The following is a 19,372-nucleotide window of genomic DNA, read 5'->3' on the forward strand; positions in this document are numbered from 1 at the left end:
AACTGGGAGGGGACCCCGGGGCAGACCCAGAACTCGCTGGAGGGACTACAGTATATATCCCGTCTGGCCTGGGAACGCCTTGGGATCCCCCAGGAGGAGCTGGAAAGCGTTAATGGGGAGAAGGAGGTCTGGAATACCCTTCTAAGCATTAAAAAGCATGTCACTGAATGCCAAATAACAGATTTGGCAAATCTGATAGAGCTGTTAACAAGTTACATCATAGATTTCTTTTTAATTGATTTTATCATGACAGCTGTAGCCTAAATAATATGTATTGCTGAGATTTACTGATTATTTCTCCTTAACAAACTCCATTTAAGCTTAACGAGTCCCCATTTTGAGTTTAAAATTTCAAGACAAAATTTCCCTTGTCTTATTTCATAGCCATTTACAATTTCATCCTTACAAATGCTTTCAGTTTGAGTATTTCCATTTCAGCTTTTGTATAATTGCTTTTTCAATTTACATTTTTCATTTTAAGTTTTTTTTTTTATGACCAGATCATTTTCTAGTTTTGTTGTTATAAATAATTTGTTTGTTTGTTTGTGTTTGTTTTCTATTTTACATTGAATTTTAAAATGGCTGAATGTATGAATGCCCCCATTGAGAAACACTGGCTTAATATTTCTAAATGGATATGATGCTTTCAAGAGAAGCATGTGGATGCATGTTTTAAACATAAATAATTTAGCCAGTTAGAATTCATTTTTCATTGTTGGTGTGCATGATGAATGAAAAAGAAAGGGAAAATGATCTTACATCCAGCTCACACTCAAATAGCGCGTTGTCCAGCAGGGTGACTTTGATCTGCATGGTCTTGGGTCGGCGTGGACCTCTGGGAGCTTTGGCCTTCTCCTCTGTCAATTTCTCGTCTTTCTCTTCCTTACTGCATCCTTCAGGACCAGACTCCTTCTCTTCCTCCTTCTCCTCCTCCTTCTCTTCTTCCTTCTCCTTCTCTTTCTCCTCTTTCTCCAGGACAGCCTCCTCTTCTTTCTCCTTGTTGTTCTCTTTGTCCTCTTCCACCTTCTCTTCCTCAGGCTCTTTCTTCTCTACCTGGACAGCCTGACAAAGAAAATGACAATGCATTCTACACCCTCTTAATAATTTCCTTTAGACAGATTTATGACTTGACTATAGGCATTAACACTAGAAACGTCAATCTGTCTACAATCAAGTTAAACTGTCCCAGTGGCATGGATGTGCACATACATATGTTTGCCTTTATGGTCATTAAAACACTTGAGGGAACTAATGAAAACTCACAAATGAAAGCTCTGCAGCATTCCCCTTGTACCTTCTCTACACAGGAGGGGTATTAGCCATGTTTTTCAGACATTCTCTTAACATCATTCAACAGAATATACACACTTCTATGTCAGTTGACACTTTATGTGACAAAGCACCGGCCAAACAGTCTTTTTACTATTTTCTTTTGTAATAAATGTGAAACTACTGAGTGGGTTGGGCTCTCTGAACACATCCAGTGACAGTGACTGAAGGACTGAAACTTCTGCTGCTGAACTGGCATTACTAGGCAGCCCATGCAGACAGAATAGTGTCTTTTTTGCCATCGATTATGTTCCTAATTAACTTTCATGACCAATATAATCAAGGTTTACAAGGTAAATGCACACTGCATGAAAGTGGTAAGCAAACTATTGATATCATGTTCTCCTTAGAACGACTGGACCAACTAGATTTATTTTCCCATGTTTTTATTGCTGGCCACATACACGATTAGCCATTGTTAAAAAAAAATAAATAACAGATTCAAGCAATGTTGAACAGGCCCTTGCATTCCCCTGCACAATTCAGGACCAACATTCATGGTCTCAACTAAGTTGGTTGACTAGGCCCTAAATCTCCACATCTATCGAACATAGCGCAAAGGAGTTGAAAATCCCTTCCTGTGTGCCATTAGAGAACATGCACTAATAACACATGATCGCACAATGTAATTTTCATATAGCCTCAATGAAAAGATGTTTGTCAAATGTGGCTTGCTTCCTGATGCCAGTAAGTGGCACTATGGCTCAAGAATGTCACAGTTGTGATTAGGAGTGGTTTACCACATAAAGTTTGAGGCTTAGATGAGACATTGCAGAGTTATTCACACTTCCTGTTTGCTGTGGCGTCATCCATCTGCCATGGCAACCTCGTTTCAAACATCAACAGATGTTATTGTATATCCAGTGAAGACGAATTGTAAATTCAATCTAAATCAAATAATTTTGATTTATTTTCATGCATGGCAGCCCTCTGTTGTCAACAGGTGGTGTTATGACTATGATTCAATATTGACTTGTACAAATCCTAAGGCCTTGACTCTCATCAAACATTTAGGGGTGTCCTGGAAGCTCATCTGGGAGACCGCCTACCATGTGTTAAGGCTGAGTCCTTACTACAGCAGGCCAGGTTTAATTCCAGCACTGGCCCTTTACTGCATGTCACCCTCCCTCTCTCTACCCAATCTTTCCTGTCTCTCTCTGTCTCTCTCTACTGTCTTTCATGTCACTAAATAAAGCAGATATGACCCGAAAAAACTATATATATATATATATATATATATATATATATATATATATATATATATATATGTATATGTATATATATATATATACAGTATATGTACACCCCCTCATCACAACAACACTACCCGATGGCAGTGGCCCCCAACAGGACCATGTGCCCTGACACACCACAAACACTGCTATATATATATATATATATATATATATACACCGGTGACGTGAATAACATTGATCATCTCATCACAATGCGATGTTCTGCTGGGAAACCTTGGGTGCTTGGGTACATTTATTTTATTTTTATTTTTTTAACTTGTTAAGTTTGCTGCATGTTGTTGGCTGCCTTGCACATTATCAGTGAAACATAATGTGGGGGCTACTTTGTTTAAATTTTGTAGGGGTGCTTTCAAGCCAGATTGCCAAACCCCAGCTTGTAAATTGGCTCAAAGTTTTTTAAGTTTTTGAGCATCATAAACAAGTTGAGAAAATTCGTTAAGCGAATGTCTGAAAAACATGGCTAATACCCCTCCTGTGTAGAGAAGGTATAAGGGGAATGCTGCAGAGCTTTCATTTATGAGTGTTCAATGTAATGAATTGAGCCCACTGGCCACTCCCTAGCCCAATCACTGCAGGACCATGCAATTTTTGTAAATTCTTAGGTGTGTTGCAATTTTCCAGTTTTCAGTCATCCGAAGCCACTCAAAAATGTGCAATTATTCCTACAAAGAGGCCCCCGCACCCTCAGTGCCCCAGAGTCCAACCTTAGCGTCGTGTCATTCAATGCTTGTGCTCTGATAACATCACATGATGAAAAAAGATGCCAAAACATATCACTGTAAGAAGCAGGAGGCAAAGTCTCACGATGGTCACTTAGGCCTAAACATCAAACACGTTTTCAAATTCATCATTGACGCAGCCTATGAGAGAGCAGAACACATTTGTAACTCACTGCTTGCCTCTTGATCTCTTCCTCTTTAGCTCTCTCTTTCATGTCTTAATGAAACCATAAGGACCATTAACGTAAAAGTCTGACAGAGAATCATTACTTCAACCACTTCTGCATTGTCTGAAAATGGCTTTAGATGTACTATAGACAAAGATATACAGCATGCATGCTGACCTGAGCCTCAGCACTGCTCACTGAGTGCTGATCCAGGGCGACCTCTCCCTCTGTCCTCAGCTCAGGTTCAGGATCAGCGATGGGGGCTTTAGCTTCTTCTTCGTTGTCCTCCTTCTCTCCCGCTTCACTCTCACACTGCGAGCGCCTCTTTAAAAAAGAAGAAAAGAGGCGAGAGAGGCCACGGCTGGCAGAGTTGCGGTTGCGAGGCCGGAGCTGCTCCTCCTCTGGTGAGGGCGGCTCGGGGTTCTGGCCCGTTTCCTCCTGCTGCCGCGGCTTCTTCTGGAGACTCTCTGCCTCATCTGTTGTCATGGCAACAGCCAGCTGTGGAGATTGAGGACAAATCAAGTTAAAAAACAGAATCTCTCTCTCTCTCTCTCTCTCTCTCTCTCTCTCCATATATATATATATATATATATATATATACACACATATATATATATATATATATATATATATATATATATACACATCCTTTTAAAAGGAATGTTATGTATCACATTGGTGTATCTCATTTCAACAAAACACTGTTGAAGTGAAACACTGACACTGACTTCTACAATGTTGAAATTCAGAACACTTGAACTTTTGTTTTACAGAAGTACTCCAATGCATTTGTATTACACTTCAATGAAGGTGGATGATTCATATGAGACAGCCTCGCCTGGCTTCCCTTGTAGAAAAAAAGTAAAAGTATGAGCCAATCAGATTGAAGCCAGGCTCACAATTGAACTGTCAATTCATTATTAAAAAACAAAACAAGGGAAGCTAGGTTGAACCTGGTGTCTCATCAATCACAAACTATTATCATAAAAAAACTCTGCCAGCACTGATCTCCAACCAGCTAGCCCAAATTTAGTGTCAGTGGGCAGTTAGCAAGCCGTCACAGAATGAATGGAGATGGGGACCTCGATTTTCGAAATGACTTCACTACGCTTGCTTTTGAGGTGCAGCTAAAAAATTAAACAGAACGGAAGGCTGACATCAAAACTTGACCTGGCTCGGTGGAGAGCTGAGGGAAAAGCTCAGTCTTTTTGTGAAGAGAACTACACTAGAACTGACAAGTGAGGATTAAGGAGGCACTGGATCAAGTGGCTGCAATAAGCATGACAAGGCATAACCAACAGGTGGACAGAAATCGTGTTATTCTGAAGACACTGATTGTTGCTCTTTTGTATCTTGGACGTCAGGAGCAGGCATTCCGGGGCCACAACGAATCGGCCAGCAGCTCCGGCACATCTAGCATTAGCTGCTAATGTAATAAAATAACAGAAAGCACTGCTCATGTGATTCAGGGAGAAATAGACAAAGAAATAAACGCAGCACCATTCATAGCAGTCAAAGTGGATGACACCACAGACGTAAAACACACAGCAACATACTGCAGTAGCACTGTGTAAATTCTGATATTTATTTGCAATTTGGTGTGCCTGAAACCCTTCAGCTACGTGTTTTAAATTTAGGTAATGAGATGAAACTGTATAGATCTAGTTTGTGATTATGTGTGCATCTTTTATGCATCGTTGTTTATTGCTGATTGCAGTTGCTCGGGGGAGTGTAGGGGTAAGCACATAATTCCTGTGTTACTAATGTGAGTGTTGCTGTTAGAAGTGTGCACGTGTTGTTGTACAGTAGCCCTGTTTGGAGAGAAGTTTTGAAGTCCACAGCTACCTTGACCATGCTATTCTTCCTGAATTAAATGTGCCTGTGAATGAGAGGCATTGGCCACGTAACAGGACTTATTCATTCTTGTCTGTGAAAGCAAATAACTACAAATAGTTTTGTAGAGATTAGCAGCAAGTGATTACAGAATACAGACAGTATTTCTAAAGCAGACATCTAAGGGCACATGTTGGACTTTATGAACTTGCAGGAAGGCATGCACTGTGCCTCACAACAATACATGTGCAGTCATAAAGAATACAGTGAGCAGGGCTAATCAGCCAAGAATTGAGAAGTGCTGTCCACTTTGCCATCCAACACTGAGAGAGGTGTGTGTGGCAGAGTCATGTTTGTGATGTTTGACACATTCAGAACGTCCCTTGTCTTAGAGTTGCTTTGTGAAAATGTTTTTGTAGATTACAGCACACTTGAAATGCACCGCTGACAGATTTCTGGACTTTCTAAATAAAAAGGGAATTTAGATGATGAAAATCTGATCTGTGTGCACTGTGCAGACCAACAGACCATTGACCATACATAGAGATGCATTAGATGCATCGAGAAGCGTTTTGCATTCCAATTATTGACAGCTGAATCGAATCGTAAGGCCAGTAAAGATTCACAACTCTAATGTCCTAGGACATACCATTAAAGCGTTATTGTCCTGAGTTACTTACGTTTTTGGGACCTTGTTTAAGAAAGCTAGGAAGAGCCAGAAAATGTTTTTAGGGTTGCAGATCTTGCTTAAGGACAGGGATCAAACCTTCAACCCTAGTGCTAATGGCAGCCTCAAACTACCACCACTACAGCTGCCCCCTAGGAGCCCCTCTAGATGCTCCTTACAACACTGCTACTGTTCAGCAGGTCATGAAGTACAGCAATTATACAGAAAAGACTTGCTTTTACCTCAAAATATCTTACCTTTCAAGGTTTTAGTGCTGACCAATGACTACTGAGCCAATTCACTGATGAAGACTACAAGATAAAAGATTACTTTTGTCATTATACAACACAGGGTTGTACAAAAAATTTACTTTTCTTTAAGTAAAAGAAAGTAAGCTTCTTAATGGAAATGGCAAACTAAGGATGAAGCTGCAAGCTCGCTGAACAGGTCATCTTACCCCGCTCGTGTAGGGGCAGCCGTGGCCTCATTACCGGACACCGACCAATTGACACAGTTTGAATGTTCAATGTAATTTCCTGTGTCCACTTTGGGTCTCAACAGAACACACACTAATTACAGGTCATGTTCCAGTATATCAAGTCTGAACAACACCATAGGAATTTCATGTAAATCATTTGATTGTCACACAAGGCTTATGTCATGTTGCTGACTATGACTTCTAATTTGCATGTAGATGACATCAGGCCAGGACCCTTCCCAAACATGTCATTTTGAGGCACTTTGGACAGTTTACAACCTACAGACAGGTTGCTGTTCCAGCGGGGAGGGGGGGGCAAAAAAGTGAGGGAACACATTATAAACAGAGCATTTTTTATGTACATGTATTATTCAGAGCATTCACATTAATCACTCAAAATCAGCAGGGAGAGGTGTGTAGTAACAGATGATTAACATTACTGTTTACACGCTCTCTCGCCCTCTCTTTTTCTCTCTCTCTCTCTCTTCGACTGCCCCTTCACCTCCCTGTCGACTCGTCTTCCCTGTCTGTGGACTGCTACAATGGGGGGAAATGGAATTAGGGCCGGAAAATCAACAACTACAAAAAGCAGCAGGCTAAGAAACCAAACTAGGTGACATGTTCTGGCTGTCTGTGCGTCTGATTGATCGCCTCGGATCCTTTTCAGTATGTGAACAGCTACGCACACTCAGACCAACGGACCGCACAGACATCTTAAAGTGGCAGTCTCCAAGATTTAATTCCCAGAGATCCAGTGTCGCCTGGGTGACGTCAGTCAGTTGGCAGTTGGCAGCTTTGCCACGCCTCCATAACAACACCCCATGAAAGCTAAAAAAGGAACACTTCCTGTTTACTGAATAAAAATGGTTGCTATAAAAGTAACGTTATAGCGATGGGCGGTGTCTGCCGAATTGGATATGACAATGTCTACAGTGAAACATCATGATGGACGTTGACATCGTTGTTCATGAATTTGAGGCAGCGTGTCCCCTCAGTGTTGTCGTAAGGCAGCAGTTGTGTATTAGCTCACCACTGTAGCTGCTGCTGTTGCTCTGACATGAATCTCCAACTGTCTCACCCTGCAGAGGAAACTATCTCCCGTTAACACCAACATACATCCCTGTGTCAGGTTTAAAAGCGCCCTCGTCTAAGAAAAGAAACACTGCTGCCACAAATTTAACAGAGTGTCTTGGGTATCTAACTGAGCTGGTTTAATAAGACAATAATAAACGGGACGTGGAGACGTAATGTTAGTGCACTGAGCAGCAACACACTTCTTTTGTCGCCACCGACACCTAGTGTACATCTTTGGTATTACAGCAAATGCAAGGGCTTTCATCAGTGGGCCATAGGCTCAATCATCATTGTGTCACCTCATCCGTCGATAGATAGTGCCTTAACAGATATTTATTTACATTAAAATCTTACTTTAAACACCAACGGCCACTCACGTGTTGGGTTTACAGTGAAAATATGACAAAATATTTGGACAATAAAATGCATTAACCATATGCCAGCTTGGCTTGTGTTTTGTGCACGTAGTCACAGCTTTAATTAGCCTACGCTTCAGACATCATGCCTGAGAACTGCTCCCTCGATCTCTTCTTAAAATCAGATTTAAAATGCCTGCAAAATACATTCACAAAAAAAATAAAAGAAGGACAGGAGAGATGACTGAATATAACTAACTAAAGATAACTAAATATCCGGCAGCATCTGGCACAATTAAGGCCTGGTTACAACATTTTTGTTTCATGGTGAAGCATTCAGAATGCCAGGAATGCCTTCCAACGAAAAGTCACGATCTTCACTGAAGGCATCATCAAGGCCTGAACAAAACAAAAATCTCATGGCATCCTCCAGGTACCAACACTCCATAGACACATTCCGTGTCAGTCTTAAGATGTTCTCATGATAAAGTTTGAACATACTTTTCACCTTAAGCTGCTGAGAGGTCAAAAGATTCATATAGACCTGTTCTACCCAGCTGCTATAACAACAAACGGCATTAACCACACCTCTGACCATACAGTGCACAGACATGTTTGTTCTTCCTTTATCCATCTCTTTGGTTAACATTCTGACAGGCATTTTTTTAAAGATCAACTGATGGAAAGTATCATTCAACACTGAGCACCAAAACATCCAAACTCAAATTGATTTCTGGTCAAACTAAAATAATGATCTTATTACATTATTTGATTTGGTGGTTTGGTTCATAGGTTAAAAAAGAAATGCATTTGTGAAATATAAATGTAAAAACATGCTTAAGCATATCTGTATTTCTGACTGCATGGTGTCTTGTGTCAGAGTGCTGAAAGTGAGCTTAAGGACTGAAAGCGGCTTTAAAATTAATCGGGCCTGTGTGGGATTAAAGGCTGATGTGGAAGCTGGATGTCTCCCAGTCCCTCCCCAACCCCCAACCCCCTCCCCTCACAGTGCATCTGTGTGGGTAGAGGTCAGTACAGAGTCCCAACACTAACTGGGCCTTACAGATCAAGATGTTGGATATTGGACGCATCAGTGATGGAAGAAATAATATCAAGACAAGTGGCTTTCTAGTTACAGAAAAAATACAGTGGCTGGTTATGTTTAGCCAGAAAGCTTTACATTGAAATCTTTTACAATGCTTTACATCTGAAAATATCTCGTCTGTTCATCTTTGATTCTAATCGTTATTTCAGCTTAATACTTTATACTTAAAATTCAAACATGAACCACAAACAACAGCCTTTACCACGTCTCTTTAGCTTTTATCTCTAGTTTCCCTTAAAATAAGACTGGAAAATATTAGGCTACACTGAGTGGTGGACATGTTGATGATTTCAATTCCCTTTCAACGGTCACTGGCACATGTATGTAGAACGGTAATGTAATCAATGTGATGTGATCAGTTTAAACGTTCGTTTAGTAGGTAGTATGCAGTATACTGATTGAGTATGAGATAGGCATTACATTAGTATGTGATTTTAAACACAGCCAGAGAGGAGGGGAAACCCAGCTTACAGACGACAGTAGGGCAGGAGAAGCTAGCTGCGCTGGACAGAGGGAGGGAGACGCAGCCCCCACCCTAGAGTCAGAGCAGCAGGTGGATGATATGAGCACAAGTGTAATAGCATCAGAGACACATTTTTAGAATTATGGCTGGATAAAATGACTCCAACATGGTGAACCTCATACGCGCCATGGCCAATAGAGCGCTTTTTTACAGAGGTTGTAAAAGAAATGTCCAAAGATGCAGAGGAGCAGGGCGTTCACAAGTTACCTGACATATTCGAAATCCTCTGGCTGTGAATAACGAGGCAGGACTGGGTAACATATAGCAATTTTAAAAAAGCATAATTTGGCTCTTTTGAACTGGAGAAAACGTCTTGCAGTGCACTGAATTCCACAGATGGGATGAAAATTGCCAACATTAAATGTAAAAGCTTTTGACAGAGCATGACAGAAGCAGTGTGCATAAAGACTTCTTGGAAATGGGAGAACCCACAGCAAATGAGTCAAAAAAAGCAATACGACAGAGACTGTTGGATGTTACACTGTATTAAGCCTCCAGGAATCTGCCATTCAGAGGTACCACACACCGACTCAATGAGCCAGATAATGGGCATTTTTTGAGGCATAATCAAGTATGATGACATCCTATATGATAATTTACAAAACACTGGGCAGAACCGGCAACAGGAAAAGAAAGTTGTGCCCATTACTATTTGCCTAACAGTCGAAATATATGTATTGATCTTTGTGCACAGCATGTCTAAAATACTATTTTGAGTGAAAGAGGCAACATACTACTCCATAATGTGTGATGCAAAACCAGATGTCTCAAAAGCAGAGCAAAATGTACTGCTGATAAGATATACCCATCAAACTGCCTGAGGGTGGAAAATACAAGAACGTTTTAATAGAATTTAAGGAACTTTCAATAAAGACAGAAGGAGAAATTGCAGCTATTGAGTGAACATGGAATTAATATCTGACTGTAGATGACAGTGTTATGATAATGGAACTAACTGGATAAAGTCAGTATAATGTGTACAAATCCAGCCATTTCTCTTGATGTGCAGGCTGCAATCATAAGGCACTTGAGGACAAAATGGCCTGTATGTGTGGATTGCATCTGACGGAGGCTACCGCTGTTCCCAGTGCCATGGGCATCAAACTCAAGTTGTAAATCAGACAGAGATAGACAGAGTCAGAAGAACAAGGGATAGAAAAAAGCCTCATCAGAAATAAGGTGTTATTATACTTAAGGAGTTCTGCATCCAATGGAAATTCAGAAATATGCCAAAGGAAGACATCAATGCATCGTGCACATAGCTCTCCAGGAGCTATGTGAATGCTCGCTTCGATCTCAACCATGAGTCAGCTTTAAAGTCTACTGAAGAGGAGGGTTGTATACCCATATAGTCTCTTTTCTCTCACTTATCCTTTTACACTTTACACACAAACACACATGAACACCACATACACATAAATAGGGATCTTCTTTGACATTAAGATTCTTTCTTTTTGTTTGGGGTCAATTTATTTCATATATGAACCCATGCATATAAGTTGAGACCTGAACAAAGGGAACTGAATTTCTTCCAAAACTTTCCCGGATGCACAAGTATTATTTTAGTTAGGGAATTTTTCCTCATAATCCACAGCTTTAGAACCCAATTTCAGAGGGCTTTTCTCCCACAATACTCCACCTCCAGAGGAACAGCCAGCGTCAGTAACCACGACATATGTGATAAAAGTCCTGCTGAGAGTGAAAATGAGTAAGGCAGCTGGTCCTATAAAAAAACATGTCCCAATCAACTCGCTGATGCACTTACTAACATATTTAACATATCACTCTCACAATGAGAGATATGACTACTGCCCTGTGGCACTCATCTCCAATCTGAAGTGCTTTAAATAACTGGTTCTTCAGCACATCAAAGACAACATCCCTGCCAGTCTGGACCCTCACCAGTATGCATTCAGAACCAACAGAACCACAGAGGAAGCCATATCTACTGCCCACTCAGTATTCACACACCTGGAGAATAAGAACAGCTACATCAGAATGCTGTTTGTTGACTTCAGCTCAGCATTCAACACAATCTCACCCATTAAACTGATTGGAAAACTAAACACTCTGGGGCTGGATATTGACCCCAATATGGATTGGAATAGGCAGTCACAACTTCTCCACGTTAATAATCAACACTGGAGGCCCCCCAGGGCTGTGTGCTCAGCCCCCTCCTGTTCACACTGTACACCCATGACTGCACTCCCAGACTTGGATTGGACAGTGCTGTTCTCTATAGTGTAGTTTTCTCTGTCATTGTGCTTGTTAGTCAGTGGAATTTAACTTAGTACATTCCACTGAAATTTTGACTTTATATCTATACTTGGTTCTTGCAGGACAGCTATGACAAAAAAAATACGATATCTTATAGAATATGACGCTTTGCTTTGGATTAAACAAGCCAATAGTATATAAAGTAGTAAGTTGAGCTCAAACTCAACATCTACAGCAGTAAAATTAAACATACATATTAATGCAGCTGTAATATTAAGCCCAAAACATCAGATATAATAGGAAAACACTGATAGAAACTACTTTACTGCATGATTATTTTCATACTTTAAGTAATTAGTAATACCAGCACCCCTACTACAATACAGTAAAACAATTATCATAGTTAGAATACAGGAAACCATAACTGTCACCCTTTGTAATCTCATAGAGGGCAGCATCAGATATTTTTATAAGATGTGCAGTCACGAGTGTAGCAGCTCAACTAATTTATTCATATAAATGTACATCCTGATATGAGTCCACAAGTCAATCATTATATTCATTCATTCATTTATCTTTTACTCACTCCCTTTGTAGTTTAGTCATGAGAGTAGAAAAATGCAGTTGTAGGAGTGCACCAGCTGAAAAATGTTCCTATAGAAATGTCCATCCTGTAAATAACACCTTTCAGTTTAGATCTATCCAAAAGCCCCTTTATTTACTGAATCCTACTACTTGTTTCATACCTAAAACTTATGTTTATTTATCCATGTGTGTATCAATTTATTACATACTTTCTACTTATATGAACTGAATTAGCCTCTGGTCTGTGAGAGCAGACAGTTGGGTTACTATGAGCTGAACTGACAGGGGAAGGGGAGAAGGAGGGCTGAGGGGAGCTGGAGAGGAGACGAATGAGACAAAAGCTCAGTAAAGAGAGGGAAGTAAAATTTAACTGTTAGTGATACAGTTTTGAAAAATCCACACATCATTCTGCCGGTCTCAAGTGTATTGTCAAACACTATACTGAAAGTAGATTAAAAACTGCAAGTGACAGCAAAATATTTAATATAACTGCAGACACATCGTTTGACCGGATCAGAACATAATCTAACATTTGAAGTTTGACTTGTGGAGATATAGACATTTATAGATATTTCATATTTAACAAAATACAGACTGCCACACTTCTGAATTGACCATAGCACAGCAAAGTTTTGTTACCATTAAGTGGTTGTACTGAAAAAATGTCAGCGCTTTGTACGTACGTGTGAATTCCCACTTTAAATGATCATAACCATATTGAAGGAATCTACTGAAATGCCACCCTAGAGCTTGCACACCAAAATGTGTACGAATCCACACATCTGATTATAAGATAATCAGATATAAACTTCTATCCCCCAAGCAGCTGTTTGGTTTGCACAGACCCTCATTAAAGCTTGGGAATCTTGAGTTTTGAGATAATCGGAGTTATTGTTGCCAAGATATGATACAATTCCTGTTTTGATTCTAACTACAGGAAATTGTTGATTGACCAATTATCAAAATTCTTTTAATTACTTTTCCTGCTGCAGATTGGATTCACTACTACGAGTTGAAAAAAAATAGGTTTTTGCATATATCGTAAGTTTGCGAGAAAAAAACTTCATACATCAGTGGGCTCAGCCTTTTATCACCTGATTAAGCTGAACGTGGCCATATAAAGCTTTTGAATGTCAGACAGGCTTGACACACTGGATGTGTGTGCAGGGCTGCTGCGTGGCGTTACTTCTCGCTTTTCATTTCGGCGTCCATATTACCAGGTTAGACCGTTCACACCTGATGCAAAGGAAAATCACGTCATCATATTTATCGATAATTATCAAAGGCAAACTGCTCTGTGTCTGTATGAACTGTGTGCTCATATTTGCAGACATGTATGCCTTTAGCTCCTTCAATACTCGCTACATTTTTGATATATTTCTCTATTTTTTGGCCTCAGTGCCCCCTTCTGCTGAAGCAATATTTACCTACAATAGACATGCACTTATCAACATCGGAAAAAAGTTGTGTGGGGTTTGGACTGAGTGCAGCAGACTGCGAGAGGATCTCAACCAGCGGCATCTGCTGAGCGGTCAGCCAGACCAGACCGATGAAAGCGAGGTGGCATCAGCTCTAAGCTGACCTGACTTGGACCAAGAGCTGTTCCTTTACCAAGGCTAATTCGGGCTACTGTCCGGTCGCAGGACAATAAAGTGGATGAGGCTCAACTTAAATGTACCTTGAATGTTTGATAATGTTTTGATCACAAAGACAGTAAGATCATTCCCCAACCAGAGGGACTGGAGAGGTGAGGGCTCTTTTCTAAGCCAACAAAGCTGCCTTTTGGTCAGGTGACAAGGAAGCATACAACAGCGCCAGAGCAAGACAGAAAGCTGGCATCAAGGAGACATCAGCAGAGGCTGGAGAGGGACCTTAACACCAACAGCACTAAAGATATGTGGCAGGAGATTCAAAATGTCACAGGCTACAAAAGCATAACCCCATCATGTGTGAGGCCACGCTACAGGATGAGCTGAACACATTTAATGCTCGCTCTGATCTCCTCCACAAAGACTCAGCTGTGAATCCTGCTGAGAGTGAATATAAATAAGGCTGCTGGTCCAGATAATATACCTGACCTTGTACTAAAAACAGGTGATGATCAGCTAGCTGATGTTACATTTTTAACACCTCAGTCTCACAGGAGACTGTTCCCACCTGCCTCAAGACAACCACCATTGTCCCTGTACCTATACAAAACGTCTAGTACTTAACAACTACCGCCCTGAGGCTCGCACCCCCATCCTGATGAAGTGCTTTGAGAATCTGGCTCTCCAGCACATCAAACACAACATCCCTGTCAGCTTGGACCCTCATCAGTATGCTTCCAGAACCAACAGAGCCACAGAGGATGCCATATCTACTGCCCTTCACTCAGTCTTCACACACCTTGAAAATAACAAGGACTACATAAGAATGCTTTTTTTTAAACTTCAGCTCAGCATTCATAATCTCACACATTAAGCTGATTGTAAAACTAAACACTCTGGGATTCAGCACTCTGCAACTGGATATTGGACTTCCTCACAAACAGACCCCAGAGAGTCAGATTGGCAGTCACACCTACACATAGCAGAGGCGGAGAGACAGTTGAGGTGAAGATAACGTGAGGTAATGATAATTTAAATTACGTCTTGTAACATTTGTTTCTGTTATGTCCTGTGTGATAAATTTGGAGGCAGTAAAGACGTTGGCTATGGTCAAGCACTTTTACAATTTTAAGTATGGTTCCAAAGAAATGTCTGTTTTTCAAAAGATGGATAAAGGCTATACAGCCAGGTTCAGGTGAGAGTAAGGCTCTGATGTTACCTGACTACATTGCAAAGGAGGAGAGGGAGGAAGAGAAGGATATGAATACATGGATAAGCAATGTTAATACCCTGTAATCAAATGTGCCTCCTCTTACATTTACAGTATTTACAACACTGTTTGCTTTATTTATTATCAGATTCTGTGATCTTCAAGCTGCATACAGTTTGTGTGTGACTGTCAGTGCAAAAAGGGAAAGCAGGGATGGGGAGAAAGAACAGAAAGAGAACAATATACTGCTTAACATCAGCAAAACCAAGACACACACCCCTGATTACATCAGTGGAGCTGAGATGGAGCAGATGAACAGTTTTAGAAAAGGCTCTACTTCTTAAGAAAACTTAAGAAGGCAAAATTCCAGAGCCAATTTCTTGACAAGTTTTACAGAGGAGCAATAGAAAGCATCCTGAGTAGAAACATCACAAACTGGCATGGTTCATCACAGCCCAGGACAGGAAGGCTCTGCAGCAGGTGATTAAAACCACCAGAACATCACTGGTACCATCTACAGAGCATCAGTGGCATCAGTGAAGTGAGATGTCTGCACAGAGCCCAAAGATACTAAAAGACAACACCCACCCAGTCACAGTCTGTTCACCCTGCTGCCATCTGACAACAGATACAGAAGTATCTGCTGCCAGACCACCAGACTACAGAGCAGCTTCATTCATCAGGCTGTGAGACTCCTCAATTTATCCTCCACACTTTCACTCAATAAAATAAATAATAAATAGACTTGCATTTCTATAGCAATTTTCTGACCACTCAAAGCACTTTACAGCACTTGTCACATTTACGCACTCACACACTGAAGGCAGAGGCTGCCATGCAAGGTGCTGACCTGCTAATCATGAGCAATTTAGGGTTCAGTATCTTGCACAAGGATACTTCAACATGCAGCTGAAGGAGCTGGGGTATCCAGCCAGCAACCTTCCTGTAACTGGACAACCCACTCCACCTCCTGAGCTACAGCAGCCCACAAATAGTTTGTTTTGTTTTTGTTATTTGTAATTAATGGATCATCTCTAGCTCATGCCATTAAGCATCTGGTTTATAGTTAATCAGGAATAATTCATTAGGAAAGTGGTCAGTATGTTATTTCACAGATAGAACTTATCATTACCAAGTATCTTCCACTCTGTTCTGTGGCAACTCATCATCGTCTACTTTTTGATCCTTGTATCACAGTTATTCAGGAATTACTCATTGATGATTCACTAACTATCAAGTCGCTTCTGGGAGCATTCAGAAGCAGGGCTTCAAGTATTCTCCAAAGAGCAGAGCCTGGTGGAACCATGACCATGCTCTAGAATGGCTGATCAGCTGTAGCAGCTGGAATGCGACACATATGTGCCCTGTGGAATCTGAAGGTAGTTGTGCCACAGCGTTATACAGTTTGTTTACTCAGTGGCAGCTCATAAACTGGAGAAATATTGTGATGTTTACTGTAAAATTTTGTAGATTCTAATTTTACTTCTTCGCATATGACCTAAGTGTTTTTTTTAATTATGTAGACTTTCCTCTTTGAATTTGTTGTTCCATAAGGCATGCCTTTAGAATTCTGAGATAACATATACAACATAAGTATCAATGATCTGCAAAAAGTATTTCAGTGGTTTCACCTCTTTGGAAGTTTTCCGTTTAAATATCTAAATCTGAATAAGTTAACATATATAATATATGTTTCACCTATTTTGTATGAATACCCAAGTATACAGTGTATCGATAGATAAGCTAAAATAGATACAGATAGCATAAAAATCATGTGAAAGTTACATCATTAAATGAGGTGAGTTATTTTAGGCTATGTTGTCTAAAATAGGTCTTCGTTTTTATTTGATAGGCAATATGTTGAAGGAGGCAAAAACTGTGTTTTGACAGTTCAGTGTGCCTGATGATGGGGTGGGAGTAACTAATTACATCCACTCAAATTACTGTAATTAAGTAATTTTTGGGGTTTGGATACTTGAACTTTTTGAGTTGTTTTTTTTTTCAAGTTTGTAATTTTACTTGTACTCAAGTATGTACTCAAGTATGCAAGTACTTCTACTCAAGTATAATCTACTTAGTTGCTTTTCAAAATCATAATTGAGTATTGAGCAGCCGATCACCAGCGGGCCAATGAAAAGCCTGACACACAGACAAAACCCCCACAAACCTGTGCAGCAGGCCCAGGTTGGGAGAGGTGAGCAGGAGCAGGGGGTCATTCACACTGAAGACCTGTATGGCTCCGGCTGACACAGTTAAAGTAACTCATGCTGCGTTGCATTTGAGAAGAATATTTTGTACATTGCTTCAGTATTATTTTAATAACAGTAGTTTTCCTTGTAATTGAGAAACATCTCAGTGATGTAACTGTGCTGGTGCTTGAGTAAAGATTTGTTTTGTGCCCTTTTCACCACTGGCCTGAAATAATAACAATAACAACTACAATAACAATAATAATTATAATAACAATAATAATTATCTACTCATAGAACTTCAATCTAATGCAGTATTAGTTAATGAAATCATGAGCCAGACTCAGTGATAATCACAGGCTAAGCCCCGCTCTGTGCTGACCCTGTGCCGGCCCTGTGACTGTACACAATCAACAGTCTCCATGATGGTTTAGTCTGAAAAAGCAGATGTGACCGGCGAACGCCTCACTACTGTGTCAGTGCTGGATAACATGGAGACTGATCACAACCGAGAGAACGATGGTGATCATGAGACCTAACACACCAGATGAATTACACATATTTACAGTGTGTGCTTTCATTTCAGTAAGCGTCGCTGTTTACCTCACAGCTGCTCTCGTTCATATCATTAGGCCTACAGCGTCGCTCCATTCCCTCCATCAGGCATCACATTATTACAAGGAAGATTCATTTAAACACTATGTGTATACCTTTCCTGGTTTCCCTGCGTTTTCTCATAATAAAACCAGTGCGTCTGACAGTGCGAATAATAAAGGGGGCGGTATACCTGTCTGCAAATGGCGCTCAGTGTGAAAAAATGTCAACAAATTGTCTGTGATCACTGACAGTGTGATGGAGAAAAATCACTCACCCAGCTCTGTTTCAGTAATCCAGCAGAAGGACAGATCCTGTGTGAGAATGGATGCTCAGCGGGCAGTATTCTTCTCAAACATGAGATAAAGCAGTGATGAGCGTTATCAAGCGGCTGTAACAAAGTGTTTAGGTACCAGCAGCGGAGCGTCGGGGGTCCTTCTATGCCCTCAGTGTTGTCTGACAGACAGGCAGGAGAGGCGCAATATGCATAATCCCCCTACACTCCTCTGCAGGAGCTCCACGGCATTTGCAAGCAGTTTCTATCAGCAAATGGAGGAAGACCGTGGCTGAAAGCAGCAGAAAAATGGATCCTTTTATTTTTTAGTTTTATTCTTTTGAATCAAACCAGACCAACACTTAATGTTCAGGCTTGACTTTTGTTAAACTACACCAATAAATAAATGAGTTGTCATTGGAAAGTCTGTTTAAATTGATACATTTAATTTACTTTTTGAATGAATTAATAAATGCCAAATGAAAAAAAAAGTGAAATGAAAACAATTATTATTGTCCATCCAGTAATTCATATATAAATATGTAATTTCTACCCTTTAATATTGCATTTTTGTATGGATAATTTGAAGTTATGCATAGCAAGTGTGTAGTGGAACAAGCAAGAGAGAGTGAGCTGCAAAAAAGTGAGCAGAGCAACGGAACAGGTTAGCAATAATCTGTCAAGTCAGGGCAGTAAACATGTGGATTGGTAGCAGTGTGTCCTTAAAATGCCTCAGTCTGTCAACAAGAGGTAACCTCCCTAGGATCAGCCTATAATACTCGGAGTCACACCAAAGTTTCTACCTCTGCCTGCCAGCCCACTTGTAAAGCACCCTACCCCTATCCCTGCGGGCTGTGGGCCCACAGGGGCCTGGCTCCATGTAGTTCTTTCTGGCTGTGCAGGCCAAGCACTATGGGTCAAGGCCTAATCACCAGATGCTCGCTGTGGAGATGCCCTATAGGTCTGGCTCCAGGACTTACTCTTCTCAGAACAGAATGCTGCAGCTCATTCTTGACTAATTCATTCATGGTCCAGGACTCAAGATTAAAGGTGTCCCGGGGAAAGTTTGAAGATGTGTTTGGGATGAGCAGAGATCACCTGCCTTTGATACAAAAAGGATTTTTGCATGTGTACAGTATGTATGACTAGTTTATTAATTGATGAACTGAACCAAACTCATAATACAACGGAGCACATCTTCTCATAC

General features: G+C 40.6%; 1 protein-coding gene across 1 annotated transcript in view; it reads right to left on the reverse strand.

Moving 5' to 3' along the window:
• Positions 1–18,253, reverse strand: part of epb41a (erythrocyte membrane protein band 4.1a) — a 68,788-nt gene extending 50,535 nt beyond the window's left edge. Inside the window, exons 1-3 of the mRNA XM_084378569.1 lie at positions 18,169–18,253; positions 3,649–3,969; positions 760–1,062 (exon numbers count right to left, since the gene is read on the reverse strand). Of these exons, the coding sequence (XP_084234695.1) occupies positions 760–1,062; positions 3,649–3,957 (612 nt within the window). The 5' untranslated portion in view covers positions 3,958–3,969; positions 18,169–18,253. The remainder of the gene's footprint in view (positions 1–759; positions 1,063–3,648; positions 3,970–18,168) is intronic.
• Positions 18,254–19,372: the final 1,119 nt, after the last annotated feature.

The sequence above is a fragment of the Pagrus pagrus genome (genome assembly GCF_965226575.1).
Source record: "Pagrus pagrus genome assembly, chromosome: 17".
NCBI classification, from domain to species: Eukaryota; Metazoa; Chordata; class Actinopteri; order Spariformes; family Sparidae; genus Pagrus; species Pagrus pagrus.